We start from the raw sequence: 16,683 nt of genomic DNA on the forward strand, positions 1-16,683 counted from the left end.
ACAGAATTGTTGGCAGTGGTTGTAGTCCATGTGAATGTGACAGTTCTATATAATCAACCGCTTAAAATCTTATAGGTGTGAAAGTATTGATGAATGTTTTCAGATTTACTGTCCTATGACAGACTTGAGGTGATAGGTATTTGGGGAGAAATTTAAGCCACGGGCAGTAAAAGCTTACTCCACCCTACTTTAAAAATTTTAGATTTACTCTAAAAATCATTTGTAGTCTATTTAGTTTGACTGAGTCATTGAAAGATGTAAAACTCACTGGTCTTGTTGACCTCATACATTTGCAAGACTTCATACATTTGCATGACCCTGCAAGGACAATTTCCTTTTCATTTTGTGAACTAGATCGGTGTGAATTTGTTTCAATTCCTCAAAATTTTTTCTTCATTTGTTGGGTGTGGAAGAAGTGGGTGTGAGGTTTGATGAGAAGACTGGTTTTTTATTTTTGACACTAAAAATAGTAGTGATGGTCTTCATCATTGCAGTACATGAAAAGGTGACTGGACAACTAAGGACACTTGAACTCTGCAAAAAGTAACAGGGCAAAGGCAACATTAAAAGCATGTGAACATTTCTTGTCACTTGTTGAAAATCACTGAAACTGTTTAGTAGACAAGGGAGTGTATTATAAGAGGAGAGAAGGTAATAGGTGTCTACAGATGCAGTAATCCTGTGTGGAATTAGGTTGTTAAGAAATGTTACAGAAGTACTCTGAAACCATATTGGTTGGTTTCAACAGATATGGAGTTTGCACATGTAATTCCTAGGGAATTAAGTTATTCCCATGGCATTCTAAGGTTTTTTGTTTGAGGAAAGTTGTAGAAAAGCTCAGGTTCTGCTCCAGAGATAAGTGGGTGTTTTAAGGCTTGGTGATCTGTCAGATATCTAATAATTTTAATAATCTTGCTTAATTTTGGAAGATTTTACAAGCAAGCAGCAGTGTGAGTTTGGATTTGTATTCTAATAATTGGAGAAACTGAAAAGTAGTCATACACTGTGAGTGTGCATAGCCTGTGTGCCTTCTCCTTTTGGACAGTGGTGAAATGTGGATGCCTAGGACATGCTTAAAGCTTATAACAGAATTGTTTTCAGGCTCCAGCCGTTTGTTGCTCAGGAGCTTTCTGGGCCATTGGGAGTTTCTGTGAGTTTAGAAGCCACATAATAGATTTCTCTTCTGTAAACACAGAAAAGAAAGCTAGGTCTTCTTTCTCTTTGTTGCCTGAGTAGTCAGATCTCTTAAGGCAGAATAACTTTGGCACCTCTTTATGTGTGCCTGGTTTATGTCACCTTCAGTCACTCCTAAACAGCATTTGTGGCAGTGAAGTTGATTAAATGTGTAGTGCAAAAGTGTAATTTAGTTTTCTGTAATTCTGATTATCATCTCCTTTCTTGTGACTTTGAAAATCCTTTTTGCTGTTTGTGCCTGTTGTCCTTTTGTGGCAACGCATCATCTTGATTTCCAAGTCTAAGTGGGAGAAAGCAGTTAACATGTTTTCTCTCTTCTCTGTCAGGGTGGTTAACAATGTGTATGTCAAAATATCAGCCACTTACAGATGTCAGTTTAAACTGCTATAACTCGTTTATGTGTGTCTGCACCATAAATAGTAAATTGACTGTAAAATGAGTTGGCTAAATAGAATCACCAGGTTGCATACGAGTGGCTGCTCAAAGTAGTGGTGGGGGTGAACTTTCAGTTCAAGGGCTTTCGGGTCAGATTTTTCCCCTAAATGGAAAGTGTAAAAGATTTGTTATGAAAGTGTAGAAGGCTTTTTTTACAGTTGCTGAATTTAGCAAGAATTCATGGTTTGTGAAATGCTCATGATCTTTAGCTGAAGAATAATACAAAAAAGTTAATTAAATGAAATGCAGGAATTTTTTGTGTCTTACTAAATTCAGATTTTTCTGAGATCCATCCATACTATGTATGTGTGAAACACACTGAAAAATGGATGGAGTGCATGGATGGAACACGCTAAAAAATGGATCATCAGCTGTGGTACAGGAAAAGGAGAGCACTTCTGCTTAAATTCAGGATGCTTTATGCATTTTTTGTCCGAGATTGCTGAGCTACTATTCAAAGCTTCCTTGGCAGCTTCAGAGTTGAATTTTTCAGATGGTATTTCTAGATATCCTGTCATACCACGACTTGAGTGACTTAAACATCTTTGGTGTTGAAGTGTTACTGACAAAACAGTATCTTGCTGCAAAAAACTAGGTGGTTTAAATTGCTTCAGAGCAAGATTTATTGTTATGTATATATTATATATACGTTTATATTTTTAATATATATATGAGCTATTGTGTTTGAAATACTTTGTAGCTAAGTAATGTGTTAAAAAAATAATAAGTTTTTAATTAAGTAAAGTTTCTTATCTGTACAGTATGAAATGTGATTGGGATCACAGTCTTTTTAGGATTTCCAAAGTGTGACTGTCCTTTTCATGATATTCATAAAATTGTTTGTTTTAAGCTTACCAGGGAAATCATGTTAAGGGCTGGCTATTTCACAGAATATTAATAACAACCATTTTAAATATTACATAGAAAGTGGGCCATAGGTTATTTCTCCAGTTGCATGTGATTAATTAGTGACAGCTGAAACTACAGGCAAAACTTTTAGTCTTTAACCACTGCTGCAGGTTTTGTGCTTATTTAGGTGTGTAACATAAATCATGTATTCTGAGTTACATAGCTTTTATAGTCCTAGTGATTAATTGAGCTCTGTTGATAATCTGCCCTGCTGCTCTGTGAGGATGATGCATGTTTTAATAATGGTATATGTTAACATGTTGGCATTTCTTCCAGTTAATGTTGTAATATTTCAGTGAGCCAGGAATTAAAATACCATTAGGCTGCATAACGAACATCGGTATCAGATTAGTAATTTTTAAAGGTAATTATATGTGCTCTGAGTGTGTTAGCATTCAAAATGCCTAGCAGGGAGCACTGAATGTGATATGTGACTTTGCAGTAGGATTATGTTAGTGAGTTTTCACTTCTCTTTTTACTAACAGGAAAACCAGTTAGGACTGTGTATGGTAATAACATTGAAATACTCAATGTAGATGCTGCTGAGAAGCTTCAAGAAAATAGTGAATAGGCTAGGAGATGGTTCACAAATTGTGTTGGTATTGTTTATATGCTGAGACTATGCTTTGGCAAAATTAAGAGGGAAAAAAAGGGTAGAAATAGGTTGGAGTGAAAATTCAGTAACCTCGCAGTGCTGTACAATACAACAAAATCCTGCAAGTGACCAAAAATTGAGACAATTTTTCATGCATACCTTGTCTCCAAGACTACTCTGTATGATTCAGAAAAATACTTCACGCTTTATTGTTTTAGGAGCTGTTTTTTCTGTTATTTTCTTTTTTTAAGTTTAAATTACTAATCCTAAAGTGTTTTTTTTTAGTGCTTTCATTTGTGTACTGAAATTAAGATTTAATCTAAAAAGTATATTTTGGGACTAATTTTGCTAACCAGTTTGTGCTATCCTATGCATATTTTGAGATGTCAGGTTAACTCTTTTTTATTCCTAAAAAATTAGTGTTAGCAGCTAATTTGCATTTTTATTAAAAGAAGTTAAGTTAAAAATTTAATTAATCTATTTCTAATGAGTAAAATTTTCACCGATGCAGTTTGTCCAAAGTGCTTATAGTAAAGCCAGGCAGAGAGGTGACTCAGCTTTCCTTTCATTTGTAGTAGTGATTACATTTCTGTTAGACCTCAAATAGTCTCTGAGATTCCTTTTATAGAACAGGGCTTCCACCACTGTTAGCAGTACTGACTAGTGACTAATTGCTTGGATTTCAACCATTAGGTTGTGCAATTCTCCTTAAAACAACTATTACCAAGGCAAAATAAATGCTGATGGCCTGTTTACAGTAGCGCTGTCTCTGATGAGGATTGGGAAGGCCACTGGTGTTTAAAGCAGTAGTTGACAAAACTGTTTAAAGCTCGACAAAACACCAAATTTGTCATTCTTTAGCTGGTGTGCAGTAGGCTGTGTTAAAATTATCACTTAATGTGAAGCAGTGTCAGAAAGCAGCTTTTGACCTTGGCTGGTCCTCACTGGAGTGTAGTTGTACACAAGATAAGGTTTTTGGTTCGTGTCTGCTTGAGATGCTAACAAATGAAAACCCTTAGGGGAGTCTTTTCTGGTTGGTTGCAGTCTTTTTTTTTAATGAGAAGAAAAAAATTACAGCTTTGAAAGAAAGTTTGAAATGAGTGAGAAAAGGTGTTCAGTTGAGTTCAGCTTTGGTGGGCTAGGATAGCTAATGAAAGTGTTGAATCTTGTTAGGAAAATGTGATATCTGACACCAGGATTCAGGAAAGATGAGGCTTTTGGCCTTGAAACTTTCTGGCCCTTCAGAGTGTTGCTGACTTTATCTAGGAATTCCAGATTAAGTTTACTCATTAACCAAATCCGTCAGGGTCTCACTGAAGATGTTTTTAGAAAGAGTAGTCTAAAACTGTAGTAACAGGTGTTGCACTTCTGGACCAAAAAAAATGTAATAGTTTATTACATCTAAGATCTTGGTATATTTCATTTCCTGAAAGTTAAGTATTGAATGTCTAATATTTTGGATAGAACAAGTTGTCTTTTATTATTTAGCACACTCAATGTATAAATTTTTGTCAAAATTTGGATATTCACAGGTGCCTGAATTTTTAAGGAAAAAAAAAAATCTTTGAAATAATAAAATATGAAGTTCGGCAACTTGCAGTTCCCTTTTTTTAGAAACCTGAGTTTTTCTATTGAATTCCCCCCCCTGCTGTTTCAGGGTCTATTTCTGGTTTCTGCTTCCAGCTGCCAGAATCTTGAAGCCTTCTCCATCCCTTGCCAGGAGAAACAGGTGTAGAGTGCTCTTCCTTTGATTTCTGCTCTTGGAATCAATGGCTCCCCCTGCAGTCCTTCTATGAGAAGCTAAAGTGTTTTGAGTTCTCTGCCGTTTTCCAGCTTTTATTCTTTCCTTGGGAGGAAAACAAGACACAAGAGTTCTGTCTTGCCTTCACCTTCCATTCTCTTTCTACATATTCAGGGCAACTGCACTTCCAATGTAAGCTGTGAGTCAAGAGAGACTAAAGACTTAGAATGTGCTTTTTCAAAACGCCTGCAGTTCACCAGATCTGTTGAGGCTGCTGAATGCTGTGTGTGGTTGAAACTTAGTGAGAACTCTGGGCTTCAGTTTTCTTAAAAAAAAGACGAAAAGAGTGCCAAACATGATATGGTGATGATAGAGTGAAGGGAAACTAAGAGACTTGTGGGGAAGGAATGTGCATAGGAATTGTAGAAGAATTGTGGGTGGAGGAGAGAAAGAAGAGTATTTTCAGCTATAATAATTCTGATTATTATGTGCCGTTCCTCTCTTCAGTTCATCCTCAGTCATGTAATCAAAAACTTAAAATACCATATTCTTATCCTTTCTGCAATATGATGTCACTACTGTAATTGGGAAAATAAGGCCTAAATATTTTAATTTTTAAGTTTTTTAATCTCAAAAAAATTCATTAATAGATAGCTGGGCCTAAGAAAAAATTTTATGAAAATGTAAAGAATGCCTTTGAAATTTTACTGGGGCAGTTTGCTCATTGTTTTCAGAAGGGTCTTTGTCAGATATATCTCTTTGAATTAAGAACTACCCAATAAAGTGACTTTTAAATGTTGCAGAAAGATGGAAAAGGATATTACTCGATAAGCTTATTCTAGACTTTTTAGAACATTAAATAAACTGCGCAGCATTTTCTAGCAAAAATTTTTAAAACTGCAGATTTCCGAATGGAAAAATACAGGTTACTGATCACGAAATTGTTCAATGTATGCAGGCAAGCAAAAGAAAGTTAGAGTCAAGGTTCTGCAAAAAGAGGAATGCAGAAATTGCTGCACTGGATCAAGCCTGTAAAATGATCTTATATATATTAACTTCCCTTTCGCTTTGTAAAAATTATGTCATTACCAGAAATGGAAAAGCTTGTACTGCTATTGTTTTTTAATCCTCTAATATACAAGTAAATCTTTGTACCTATAGGTACATAAACCATAAAATCCTCAAGGACTTGTGAAATTCAGTGTTGCAACATGTTTGTTCAATTAATTTTTTCTCTGTTAATAATATGTTTTCCTTCTGTATCCTCTTACAGGTTTTTTGGGTTTTGTTTGAGAGTGAGTTGGGTTTTATTTATATTGTGGTAGCAAAGGGGTGATGTTTGTTACAATACTTTCAAACTCTGCTTTTTTTTTTTTTTTGTGTATACTGTGTTGTCTTCCATTGTGGAAGATTTGCAGGCCAAATGTTAGATTTTATTCATGTGAAATCTTCCCTCTGCCTACACACCTTTCTTTATACTGAGCTCTCATGTTTTTAGAGTGTTGTGGAGGGGTTTTGACTCTTCTTTGTCTATACTCATAAACAGTGTTCTAAAAGAGGACGACATAGTATGGATCTGTTACAGTAATTTCAGCATTTCTTTCTTCAGAATAGTTTAGTTTTTCTTGATGGTTGTTTTCTTTTGAGGGCTTGTTTTGATTAGGCAGCTTTCTAAGATATTTTTCTTAGACCTTTCTAGACAAAAGTGCAGACTCTTGCTGGGTTGGGAATTTGGTATTATCGTGTATATTACCTCTCAGTATTAAACTGAATCTGTTCCCGTGTTTATAGGATTGCTGGGAAATTCAGGTTGGAAGGGAACTTGCAAGGTCTCTAGTCTAACCTCCTGCTGAAAGCAGGGTCACCTGTGAGGTCAGACCAGGTTGTGAGGGACTTTATCCAGTCTAGCCTTGAAAAACTTGAAGCAAGGAAAGTACAAAACTTTTCTAGGTATCTGTTCCAGTCCTCGACTGTCCTCATGGTGAAAATAAGTCATCTTGTATCCAGTCTGAACTTTCCTTGTTTCAACTTATGGCTTCTTGTCCTGTCACAGTGTACCCCTTTTGTGAGCCTGACTCCCTGCTGACCTCCTTGTAGATACAGACGAGCTGCTGTTAAGGTATTCTCAAAGCCACGTCTTCTCCAGGCTGAATAAGCCCAGCTATCTGAGTCTTTCCTCACAGGACAAGTGCTCTGGCTCCCTGAGCACCTTGGTGCTTTACTGTGTCTGTGTTCTGGATGTATTTCTTGTACTGTGGAGCCCAAAATGGGGCGTGTTAGACCATAGCTGGAATAATAAGCACTGAATGCAGGTGACAATCAGTTCCTTCATCTACTGGCAAGGCTCTTAATAAAGCCTGAGATGCTGTTGACCTTTCCTGACAAGGCACACTGCTGGCTCACAATCAACTTGCTGTATGCCAAGACATTTTCCACAGAACAACTCCCCAGCCATTCTTCAGCCTGAATCATTGCCAGGGCCTCTCAGGTGTTTTGTGTTTATTCTGTCTGAATTGATACAGCTCCTGTTGGGTCCATTCCTCCAGCCTATCTCGGCCCATCTGAATGGCATGCCTGCCTTTGGATATGTTGACTGAACCTCTTCACCCCAGATAGTTTATCTTAAAATTCTGACCAGAATATACCCTACCAGCCCTGCAAGTCACTGGTAAAAGTGTTTAATGGACTTGTCTTTGGTAGACTGTTACAGCACTTCATCTGATACCATTCTCCAGGTAGCATACAACACAGTAAGTTTTTGTGTTCCTGAGTACTTCCTCACTCTGTGACTAATTTTGTTGGTAAACTTCCTGTGAGAAACTTTGTCTGGGCCATTGTACCATATCTTCTACAGTTTTTTATAATGCAGATTTCAGTGATTTCAGATACTTCCTTCTGGGGTTTTCTAATTGCATTAACACAGATTGTGCCTGGACCTACAATCTTGTTCCTAGCTCAGGCACTTTGTTGTTTGTCATTATTTGCCCACTTCTCTGTGGAAGTGACTTTGGTAGATAAGCCTGCTGGAACAGTGATGTCATTAGTATTTTTTATATAAAATTCATAATAAAGCAACAGTTTTATTGGCATTACTTCATCAATTGCCTTTTCCTGGTGGTGGTGTACTAGATGTTCCAGGTCTTATTCGAATTTCTTGATTGTGATCTAATTGGTAATGTCCCATTTCTAAGTGTTTGTTGGTTTTAAAATCGTTGCATTTTATACTTCATTTTTTATACCTCGTCTTCTATAGCTTCATTAAATCAAAATTTTGTTTTACACGGGAGTCTTGTTAGTTTAGCACTACATATGCTGCATGTAGTGCTTCACTACTCCCAAAGTCTCCTTTTCATCTTTCTTCCCAGTACTGGCCACAAACTGTTCCATGCTTACCATTCATTGGAACTGTATGTGTCTTTAACCATCAATAGGGGAAAATCCTCTTGTGTAAGAGTGTGTAACTCACCATGCTGTTATGTGTTTTGGTCACAAATCTGTAGCTATTTTACCCATTGACACACTTGCATTTTAGCATTTTCAACAACAGAATTAGTGGAATGAGTATCTTTTTCTTCAACTAGACAGTTTTGAGTCTAGCTCTTAGAGCTCTTGTGAATCGGGTATGGACTGAGGTACCTGGAGGTTTCAGGATGTGATATGGTGGGAATACATGGATAGAAGTCCAAGTTATTTACAAAGCTGTAAATCAAAATTTTCTTGCTTTCAAACCTGGCTTTTACTTGAAAATACTATTTTGACTGTGAGTCCTGTGAGTACATATTTACAAATATAAAATTACCTTACACAGATTTGATTGACTGTTTGTCTTCTGGATGTCATTAGCACCTTATAGTTCATCAGTTTGTCAGTTCATTTGTGGTTTTGCTTAAGGCCATGTCTGTGCAGTCCAATAGCATAATTTCCGATATCCTTGGTGGATGTCACTGTGCAGATTATGATTTTTGTCAGAATTTTTGACCTGTCAACAGGATCAAGATACAAATGAGGAAACTCGACCCTTTTGGGGGGAGGGTAGGGGTGCAGTGGGAAGTGGCTGCTGGATGGATTTGGGGTTTTTTTTTGGGGGGGGGGGGGGGTTGCCCCTTCAAAGACTGACTAAACTGTTATCTTTACTGACTGAATAGTGCTTCTCTCCTCTTTCCAGTTAAATGTAGTGGATCATGGATTTGTGCGTGATTATGATTCAGTTGCTTTGTTGTATGGTTTGAGTATTGCAGTGTGACCTGTTTGCTGGCATCATGTGAAATAGAGCATTGCTAACTGTGTATCTGGGTGTTTATATAAAATACTAGTTGCATGTGTAGAATTTTTATATAAAGAGAAGAATATTTTGCTACTTGTGCAAGAAATTCTGACTGAATTAAGTCATTAAATGAAGAGCGAGTAATTAATTAACGATCAAATATAATACAATTCTTCTTTCTGGCCAAAGAAATTACTGAAATAGTATGCTAAAACTGACATTTTAAAAGCAAACAATTAAACATAAAACTTCCTTACTGCTCTTGGAATCTTCTAACAAGTGAGCCAAAGGAAATGCCTACCTTATGTTGTCATTGGAACAGCATCTATTTGAGGTTTCCTTAGGCCTCTTTTTTACCCTGCTAACTAAGCTCTGTGTGTGCAGTGAGTATCTTTTTTGTAGAAAAGTTATTTTTTCACAAGAAGTACTCTGCTTTTGCAGCAGTTTGTCTGTGCCTAATACATTTCTTCTAAAATTCTGATTATTTTTTTTTCTCCAGAGATGTTGATAGACCTATTTTTTTTTTTTTAATTCCTGCTTTATACGTAAGGAAGAAGTGGTAGAAATAATACTTAGAATGACCAAGGAAGTCCTTAACAGAGCAAAACTTAGAATCTAGATACCCTAACTGATAGCCATTAAATCATTCTTTTTCCCATGTAAGATCTTCTGAAATCTGTGCTATGAAACAATACCATAGCAATGGGGTTGGAGATGTACATATGTTGCTAAGAAACTAAATGATCTGTTCTGGACCAGCCACTGTGATAAAGTGGCTGCCTTAAGTTGTCGCATATGGAAAAGGGCCACTCTAGGTGATGTGCATTTTGCTCCACCGATTTCTGACCTGCAATGCTTGCCTTTGCAGATGGAACATGAGGATTTTGTAATGGAGGGGCATGGCAAGACTCCACCTCCTGGTGAAGAAAACAAACAGTGAGTCACACATTTATTTAAAAAGGGCCTTACCATAGTAAATGGTGTGAAGCACTCTTGTTTAAATGTGCTTGGGAGCATTGGTTGGTTGGTTGGTGCTCACCCTTTTGGTTCCTTAAATATCCATATGTAATAGTGGATGGTGGCTGAAAAAAAAAGACGCAGGATGTTGATTTGCCTTAAATGTAAAAGCAGAGAAATGTGCATTGCAATTTCAGAATGTTAATCAGAAATGGTTGTAAAAGAGATAATCATTCCGGAAGCTTGGCACTGAGGTAGTGAGTTTGTACGTGAAGTTTTTATACAGCTGCTCTGCACTGAAATAATGTGAAATATGATGGAACCAGTGCCTTCCTTTTTGGTGTGCATATGGTAGATTGGTCCTCTTTGAAGTACGAGCTTTGTTTCTTTAGAATGCATTTTAATAGAGGATCCGAAATTATAAACAAAACTCTAAAGGATGAACAATTTAAGATGCTGGTATGCAGTGCTTTAGGGAAAGCAACTTGATCAGAGAAGAAAATGACGGATTTTTGTTAGGAAAAAGCTTTTTCATATGACTTCAAACTGAAATCCAGTAACTGAAATCCCTGTGATTTTGTTTGGCTAGGAAGAACAGAACCTAGTCCTAGAAGTATTGCAGTAATGGTTGTATTCCACATTCTTTTCATTAGTTAATGCGATGGGGATTCATTTTTGATATCGTAATTAATTTTTTTTTCTGACCTGCCTTTTGGAGCAAGCGATAAGATGATCTGTGGGAAATCCACATCACAGAACTCTTTTTTTCCTATGCCTATTTTGATGTCTCCTCACAAGAAGGAGTTCTTGTTGATCTGCACTATACTTGTTTGACTTGGGCTAAAGGTCTTCCTTGCCTTCTAGATAAGCTAGCAACTGTAAGTCCTCTGCATCTGTGATAATTAGAAGCCATTTCTGAGGTAGACAAGTTGAGTTCAGCAAAGTTCTAGTGTTGAACATGCACATTGTTTGCATCATGGATGTAAGCCAAACTTCTCGAAGTAATTGTTGATATTTCTTTCTGTTCAGACTGGGCAACTTACTGTGGTACCAAGAGATACAAAGCTTGTTGAAATAGAAACTTTCAGAAAGTTCCAGAAGAAAAATCAGTGCAGAAATAAAAAGTAGGAGTTAGATTTGTGCTCTTCTGAATTGTTTCTTTAGATATCTAGTAGTATAGTGAAATACATTATTGTAGTGAGTAATATGAGGGATTGTGTATTGGATTTGTCATAGCTTTGTGTTTGCTGTCTTATTTCAGGTGCAAGTGGACCTAGAGTTACTCTACAGTTGACCTGATTTTTAATTAGAGCTTTTCAAGTGGCTTACAACATTATCTCTCTTCCCCAAAACTGTGGTTATTAGAAAGAGAATATTAAATTAGTGATAAGGCAGGATTTTAATTTTTTTTTAACTAATAAAGTTGTGTTCAGGTGGTATGCGGAATCTTGTCATATGGATCCTGCCATAGGAGTATCATTTCTAATAATGTTGTTAATAATATTTTTATAGAAGTCTAAAGGTGCAATTTTAGTAATGCAACAAAGAGTTGAAGATACACAACTTGTAAAATAACGCCAGCAAAATTCTGTTCAATCACTTGAAACTTTTTCTACCCACAATCTCAAATTTTCAACTAACAAAATTGTCTGCCTTGATAGAGTTTACCTCTTGGTATAAGAAAAGGAAAAAAAAATCTGAAGTTACCGCTTTGTATTATCACTTCCTTGCATTAGGGATTAGTTGGATATCCTGGATTGGGTCTTGTGAAGAACAACAGAGAGGAACTGGAGCATCTGACAGAGGAGAAACTGAGAAAGCTGTGACTGTTTAGCCTTGTGATGAGAAAACTTGGAGGAGAATCTTATTATCCACTTGTAGAGATACCTGATGAGGGGACTATAGAAGACAGACAAATTCTTCACAGTGGTGCCTGGTGGAGAGGCAAGAAGCAATTGGCATAAACTGAAATACAGGAAACTACACTCAAACATCAGGAAAAAAATTCTTTCTTTATACCTTTGGAAGAGGTTAGTCAGAAAACTCAGCTGGACACAACCCCAAGCCTGCTTCAGCCTGCTCTAGTTAACCATGCTTTGAACAAAGGGGTGGGATTGATGATCTCAGTGATCTCTTCCATCTGCAATGATTCTGTGATTTGGTGTACCTGTGTCTACTATTGTCCTTCTAGTTAATCTGAAATAAAATTGGAGCTTGTTAGTAAAAAGCAGATTCTAAGTTTGAATGTAGAGTCAGATGTTCTTGACAGAAATAACTGCACTGCTGAAGATGCTTCCTTCCATTTCCAGCTGTCATTAGACTTCCTAGAATTTACTGCCTCTACAGCTATGCAGATGGAATTTTTTTTTTGACTGCTTCTAGTTTACTTTCCTGAAAAGTTGGCCATGTTAATTTGATTGCCTTTCATTAGGCAGCCTGATCTGGGTAACTTTGTACTGAGATTGTTGAGGAAGTTAGTGTTCAGAAGATACGGTTACAGCAACTGACCTGCAAGGGAGTGAACTTGCACCAGAGTGCCAGAGCAGTCTGTAAGTGTTAACCTCCTGGGAAAGCCTTGCAGATGTCGTGACATTTATCTGCATTCCAAGGGACTCAAAATTTGAGTGGACAATGAAAGAATAGAAATAAAAAGATACTTCTGAGAGACTTTCAGTGGATGCAATAGTTCTTACCTAGCACCAGTTTCATGTGACATTTCTTTTGCTAAAGTACAGCTTCATAATGGAATATGAGGAACCAGCATCCATAGGTGGCTTCTGGCACTTTGTGCAACAGTTTATTTCAACTAAGTTTCACTTGGGGATAAAAGCTTGGCATTTTAAGAGTGCCTTCTAGTATTAAACACACACACACATACACACACACACACTACTCCCCAAAACAACAAACAACCCTGCTTCAACCTTTTGAGCCTTTCTTTTGCTGTACTGGACAGTTGTTTTAGATAGACTTACTGTACTAAAGTTACAGTGTTTTAAGATTTTTGAGCTGTAGGTGATACCTGAGAATGGCCATCTGCTGCTATCTGCTTTGTGGGAAGGAATTACCCGGTTAGACTGTATACAAGGTTTTCAGAAATCTTCAGTAGGACATTTAAAACATAAATATAATTGATTTCAGTTGAAGCTAATTATGAAGAAGTTACCCATGCAAAATCCTTAGTACAAGTAAGATACTGAAAGGGCATAGTCATCTCAAGTCCTGTGAAAGATCTGCAGTTTATGCACAGTGCACATGTCACAGAGCTGTCAGTGGCTGCCACTTACTCTAAAACCTGCACTTCAAGAGAAGTGATTCTGCCTGGACTACTGGAGTTGAATAGTGGCCATCTTGGACCACGCTTCTACTCCAGCAGAGGGCCAATGGACTCCTTGAGAGTCCATTGTTACTTCTCATTTTGTTGAGTACTCTGTAAACTTCTCCCTGCTCTGGCCAGGGATACGTTTGTTACGCTTGGTCACGTTATTTTGTTCTGTGGCTAATGTGGTTTGGTAAGAAACCCCTTTCCTCTCTCCCAAAGCAAAGTTCCCAGAGAGATCAGTATCATTATGCTTAATTACAGATGTAATTAATTATTTTGTTAGAGGTGTTCTCTCATATTTTCATCTCTTAGAAGAGGTTGACCTGAATTGGCATGCTTAAGGAGTAAATATTATCTCTCCCCTCCAAATACTTATATTTTATATGTCAGTAGCTTACTGCACCCTTATCAGTGTAATAGGGCTTTTACTTTTTCACTTCTGGAGCAAAGATTAAGAGGCAAATTGATCATCTTTCCAAAACAGTCAGACTTCTGTTGATGAGCACAGAGCAGCTTTTCTTTTTTGGGGCAGGAAAAAGAATTCTGCTCAAGTCCTTAAATTGGGGTTATGCTCTTAGCTCTAGGAGTATTAATTAGCAACTCTGCCTGTGCTAATAAATTATCCTCTGCTGTCACAACCAGAAATTTGTGCACCCTAGTCTGTGAGTGAATGGGACTGGGTAATGAAAAACTATTCCTTTTTATAAGAAAAATGTAAATGTTTTACTATTCCTGATTGATACACGGAGAGGTCTGTTCAACAGTAGCTATTCAGACAAAAAGTGAGCCAAGTTCATACTCGGGTTTAGTAGCAAGGTAAGCCAAGCTGTTACTGCTGTCTGAAATAACTCAGCTGGCTATTCCCCACTTGCTGTTTTGTAGTCATGGGAGAGAAAAGTCTTCAACTGTCTTGGCAATTTGTACATCTGGAAGTGATTCATATTGTAAGAAAGATAGCAACACGAGATCATTTCTGTAATTTAGAAAGTGTCATTGGGTAGGCTTTTCCCTGGCTTGATAGTTTAATGTAGAGATTCTGAGGCAAGAGGTTTTAATGAGAGCATGGGCATTTGAAAGTCTGGCTCAGTCTTCATTAAAACTTACTTCTATGTCTGCTTACACAGCAGAATAACTCCCCCCTCTCCCTGGTTTAGTTTTGTCATGTTAAAATTAAGCAAAATCAAGAAGCCAGTTAACAGGCCAGTCTGTCTTTGTTTTCAGCAGCCTGCTGATAAAGGGTGCACATGTAACATCACTGCCACAGTGGCATAAAGGCACCGATCTTATTCTTTCATAGTGTTTCTGGAAGCTATAAAAAGGCTGCAGTGGTATATCCTGAAGTTGTCTGATTTGGTTGGTGAGAATGAGGGACATTGTTATGAAGTAGTGCAGTGTTCTTTTGAAGGGTTGGAATTCCATGAAGGGCCCAAGCCATAGCTTCTGTCCCTGCAGCATAAAATATTGTTCTTACCAAATTTAAAGTAAACAGTAAATGCTGGCATAACAAGGGGTTTCTTTGATGTTTTAAGGACATTCGATATTACAGAAGGTATTGAGACTTGCCTTGGGTGCCATTGCACTTTTTAAATTTACTGACAGCACTGACCTAAGCAGAAATTGTTTGCGTTTGTGGGGGTTTTTTTTCCCCACAAGATTCATGCTGGCATTTTCAAAGCAAGTCTCCAAATCTCCAAATAAATCAGATTATCAACTCAGATTTGAGCACCTAAATTTGGGTATCACCCCAAATTCCACTGAACTCATGGCAAGTGATTTCTTGAATTATGTTCAAGAATGATATAAAGGCATGGCTATTTTTTCATTGCTGATTGTTCGAACTGTGTGTAGAATAAGTAGCCCATTAGAGAAATGTCCCCAAACATTTAAGTCCTCTGCCCAACATCCTAAGGAACCACCACAGAGACACAGGCAGTGTCTGTGGTGTCCATACCAGACACTTCTGTCACAGGATGTTGCAGTTCTGTTTGCTGACAAAATGTGCTTCAGACCCAGTGATAGGCCCAGGCATTGGCACATGAGTAGGAGACTTGTAACTTTGAAGCTGTATTTTTCATTTAGGTCCTTGGAGATTTGGTAGGATATTTAAGGGTACAAGATCATTAGACTAAAGTTTAAGATGAAAACTGGTCCAACTAAGGATTAAGGAATATTTTCATCACCATCCTAGTTTACAGTTATTCCATACAGTGGAGTGAGCAGCAGGACAAGTTTGCATTTGAAGGCAAGTCTACTTGTGTGTTTAAGGGGGCCCTGAGGAAATCCAGAAAACAATTGCCCTTTGTTATGCAACTGAGAGGGTAGAAATGGATGACACAGCAGTGAAATGTGTATCTCTAGAGGCAACTGTGTTTTAGGCATGAGACTGGTAAGTCAATGATGTTGCTAAAGCTAACTTGCACCCTTACAATGAAGTACTTCTGAACAATATGCAGAATTTACACTTGAGCACTTTAAAATGCCAAAAGTTCCATCAATTGTCTTCCACATTTTACCAGTTCAAGGTTATACTTCAATATTTTTGTGCTTAAAATTACAAGTATTACCCACAGGAAGGCTCTCTTCTGAGTATTTTAAGCAAAAATATTTTAAAATTAGGTGTCCACTTCTGCAAGTTAGTCTTGAAAATGTTTGTTTTCAGTTGTCAGTTCATGATTTTTAAGATTCCTCATTTCATGTCCTCAGCAATTTTATTTTTTTTCCCTTTCAAACCGTGAACAAATACAGACTTTGCATGTACCTCGGCTAACCTACACCTCAGTGAACTGTTATTTTGCAAATACTTTCTCAATATGTGGAAAAAAGACAGATTACCGTTAAGGATAAAAAGAAAGGGAGCTCACACAGAAAAAAAGTCAACTTTAAAAGGGAAGTTCCCACTTACTGTCACAATGTGTTTAGCCTACACTGCTGCTGAGCATTGTGAGAGGAAAATATTTTGTACATTCGAAATGTGAATATTTTGGCACTTCTCTTTCGTAGGATTTTATAGTGCTCTCTTCCAGATGTCTTGTGGTAAGAACAGGCCAGTTTGTTTGGGTCCTCCCTCTCCCCCTCAGGATCTGTATTTGTCCTGCATAGGACATGCACAGAGACTGCTTCTGAATTTGCAGTCTCATCTAATCAAGAGACTGCTTTCCACATGTCTTGCAAAGCAAGAGACAATATATTTTTCATCCTACCTCACTTGATTTATAAATTTGATATTGTAAAATACCCAGAGTAGACAGTGTCACATACTGTCCTTG

At 37.4% G+C, this 16,683-nt stretch overlaps 1 protein-coding gene across 12 annotated transcripts in view; it reads left to right on the forward strand.

Annotated features, from left to right (window-relative positions):
* Window positions 1–16,683, forward strand: part of TNRC6B (trinucleotide repeat containing 6B) — a 140,772-nt gene that overhangs the window by 29,608 nt on the left and 94,481 nt on the right. For 9 of the 12 annotated variants that reach the window (XM_027662926.1, XM_027662906.1, XM_027662972.1 and 6 more), the window contains exon 4: window positions 10,007–10,074. The exons of the other annotated variants lie outside the window; for them this stretch is intronic. In XM_027662926.1, coding sequence (XP_027518727.1) covers window positions 10,007–10,074 — 68 coding nt within the window. The remainder of the gene's footprint in view (window positions 1–10,006; window positions 10,075–16,683) is intronic. 12 annotated transcript variants of the gene reach the window in all.

This window comes from Corapipo altera, unplaced genomic scaffold (genome assembly GCF_003945725.1).
Source record: "Corapipo altera isolate COAL_440 unplaced genomic scaffold, ASM394572v1 1, whole genome shotgun sequence".
NCBI classification, from domain to species: Eukaryota; Metazoa; Chordata; class Aves; order Passeriformes; family Pipridae; genus Corapipo; species Corapipo altera.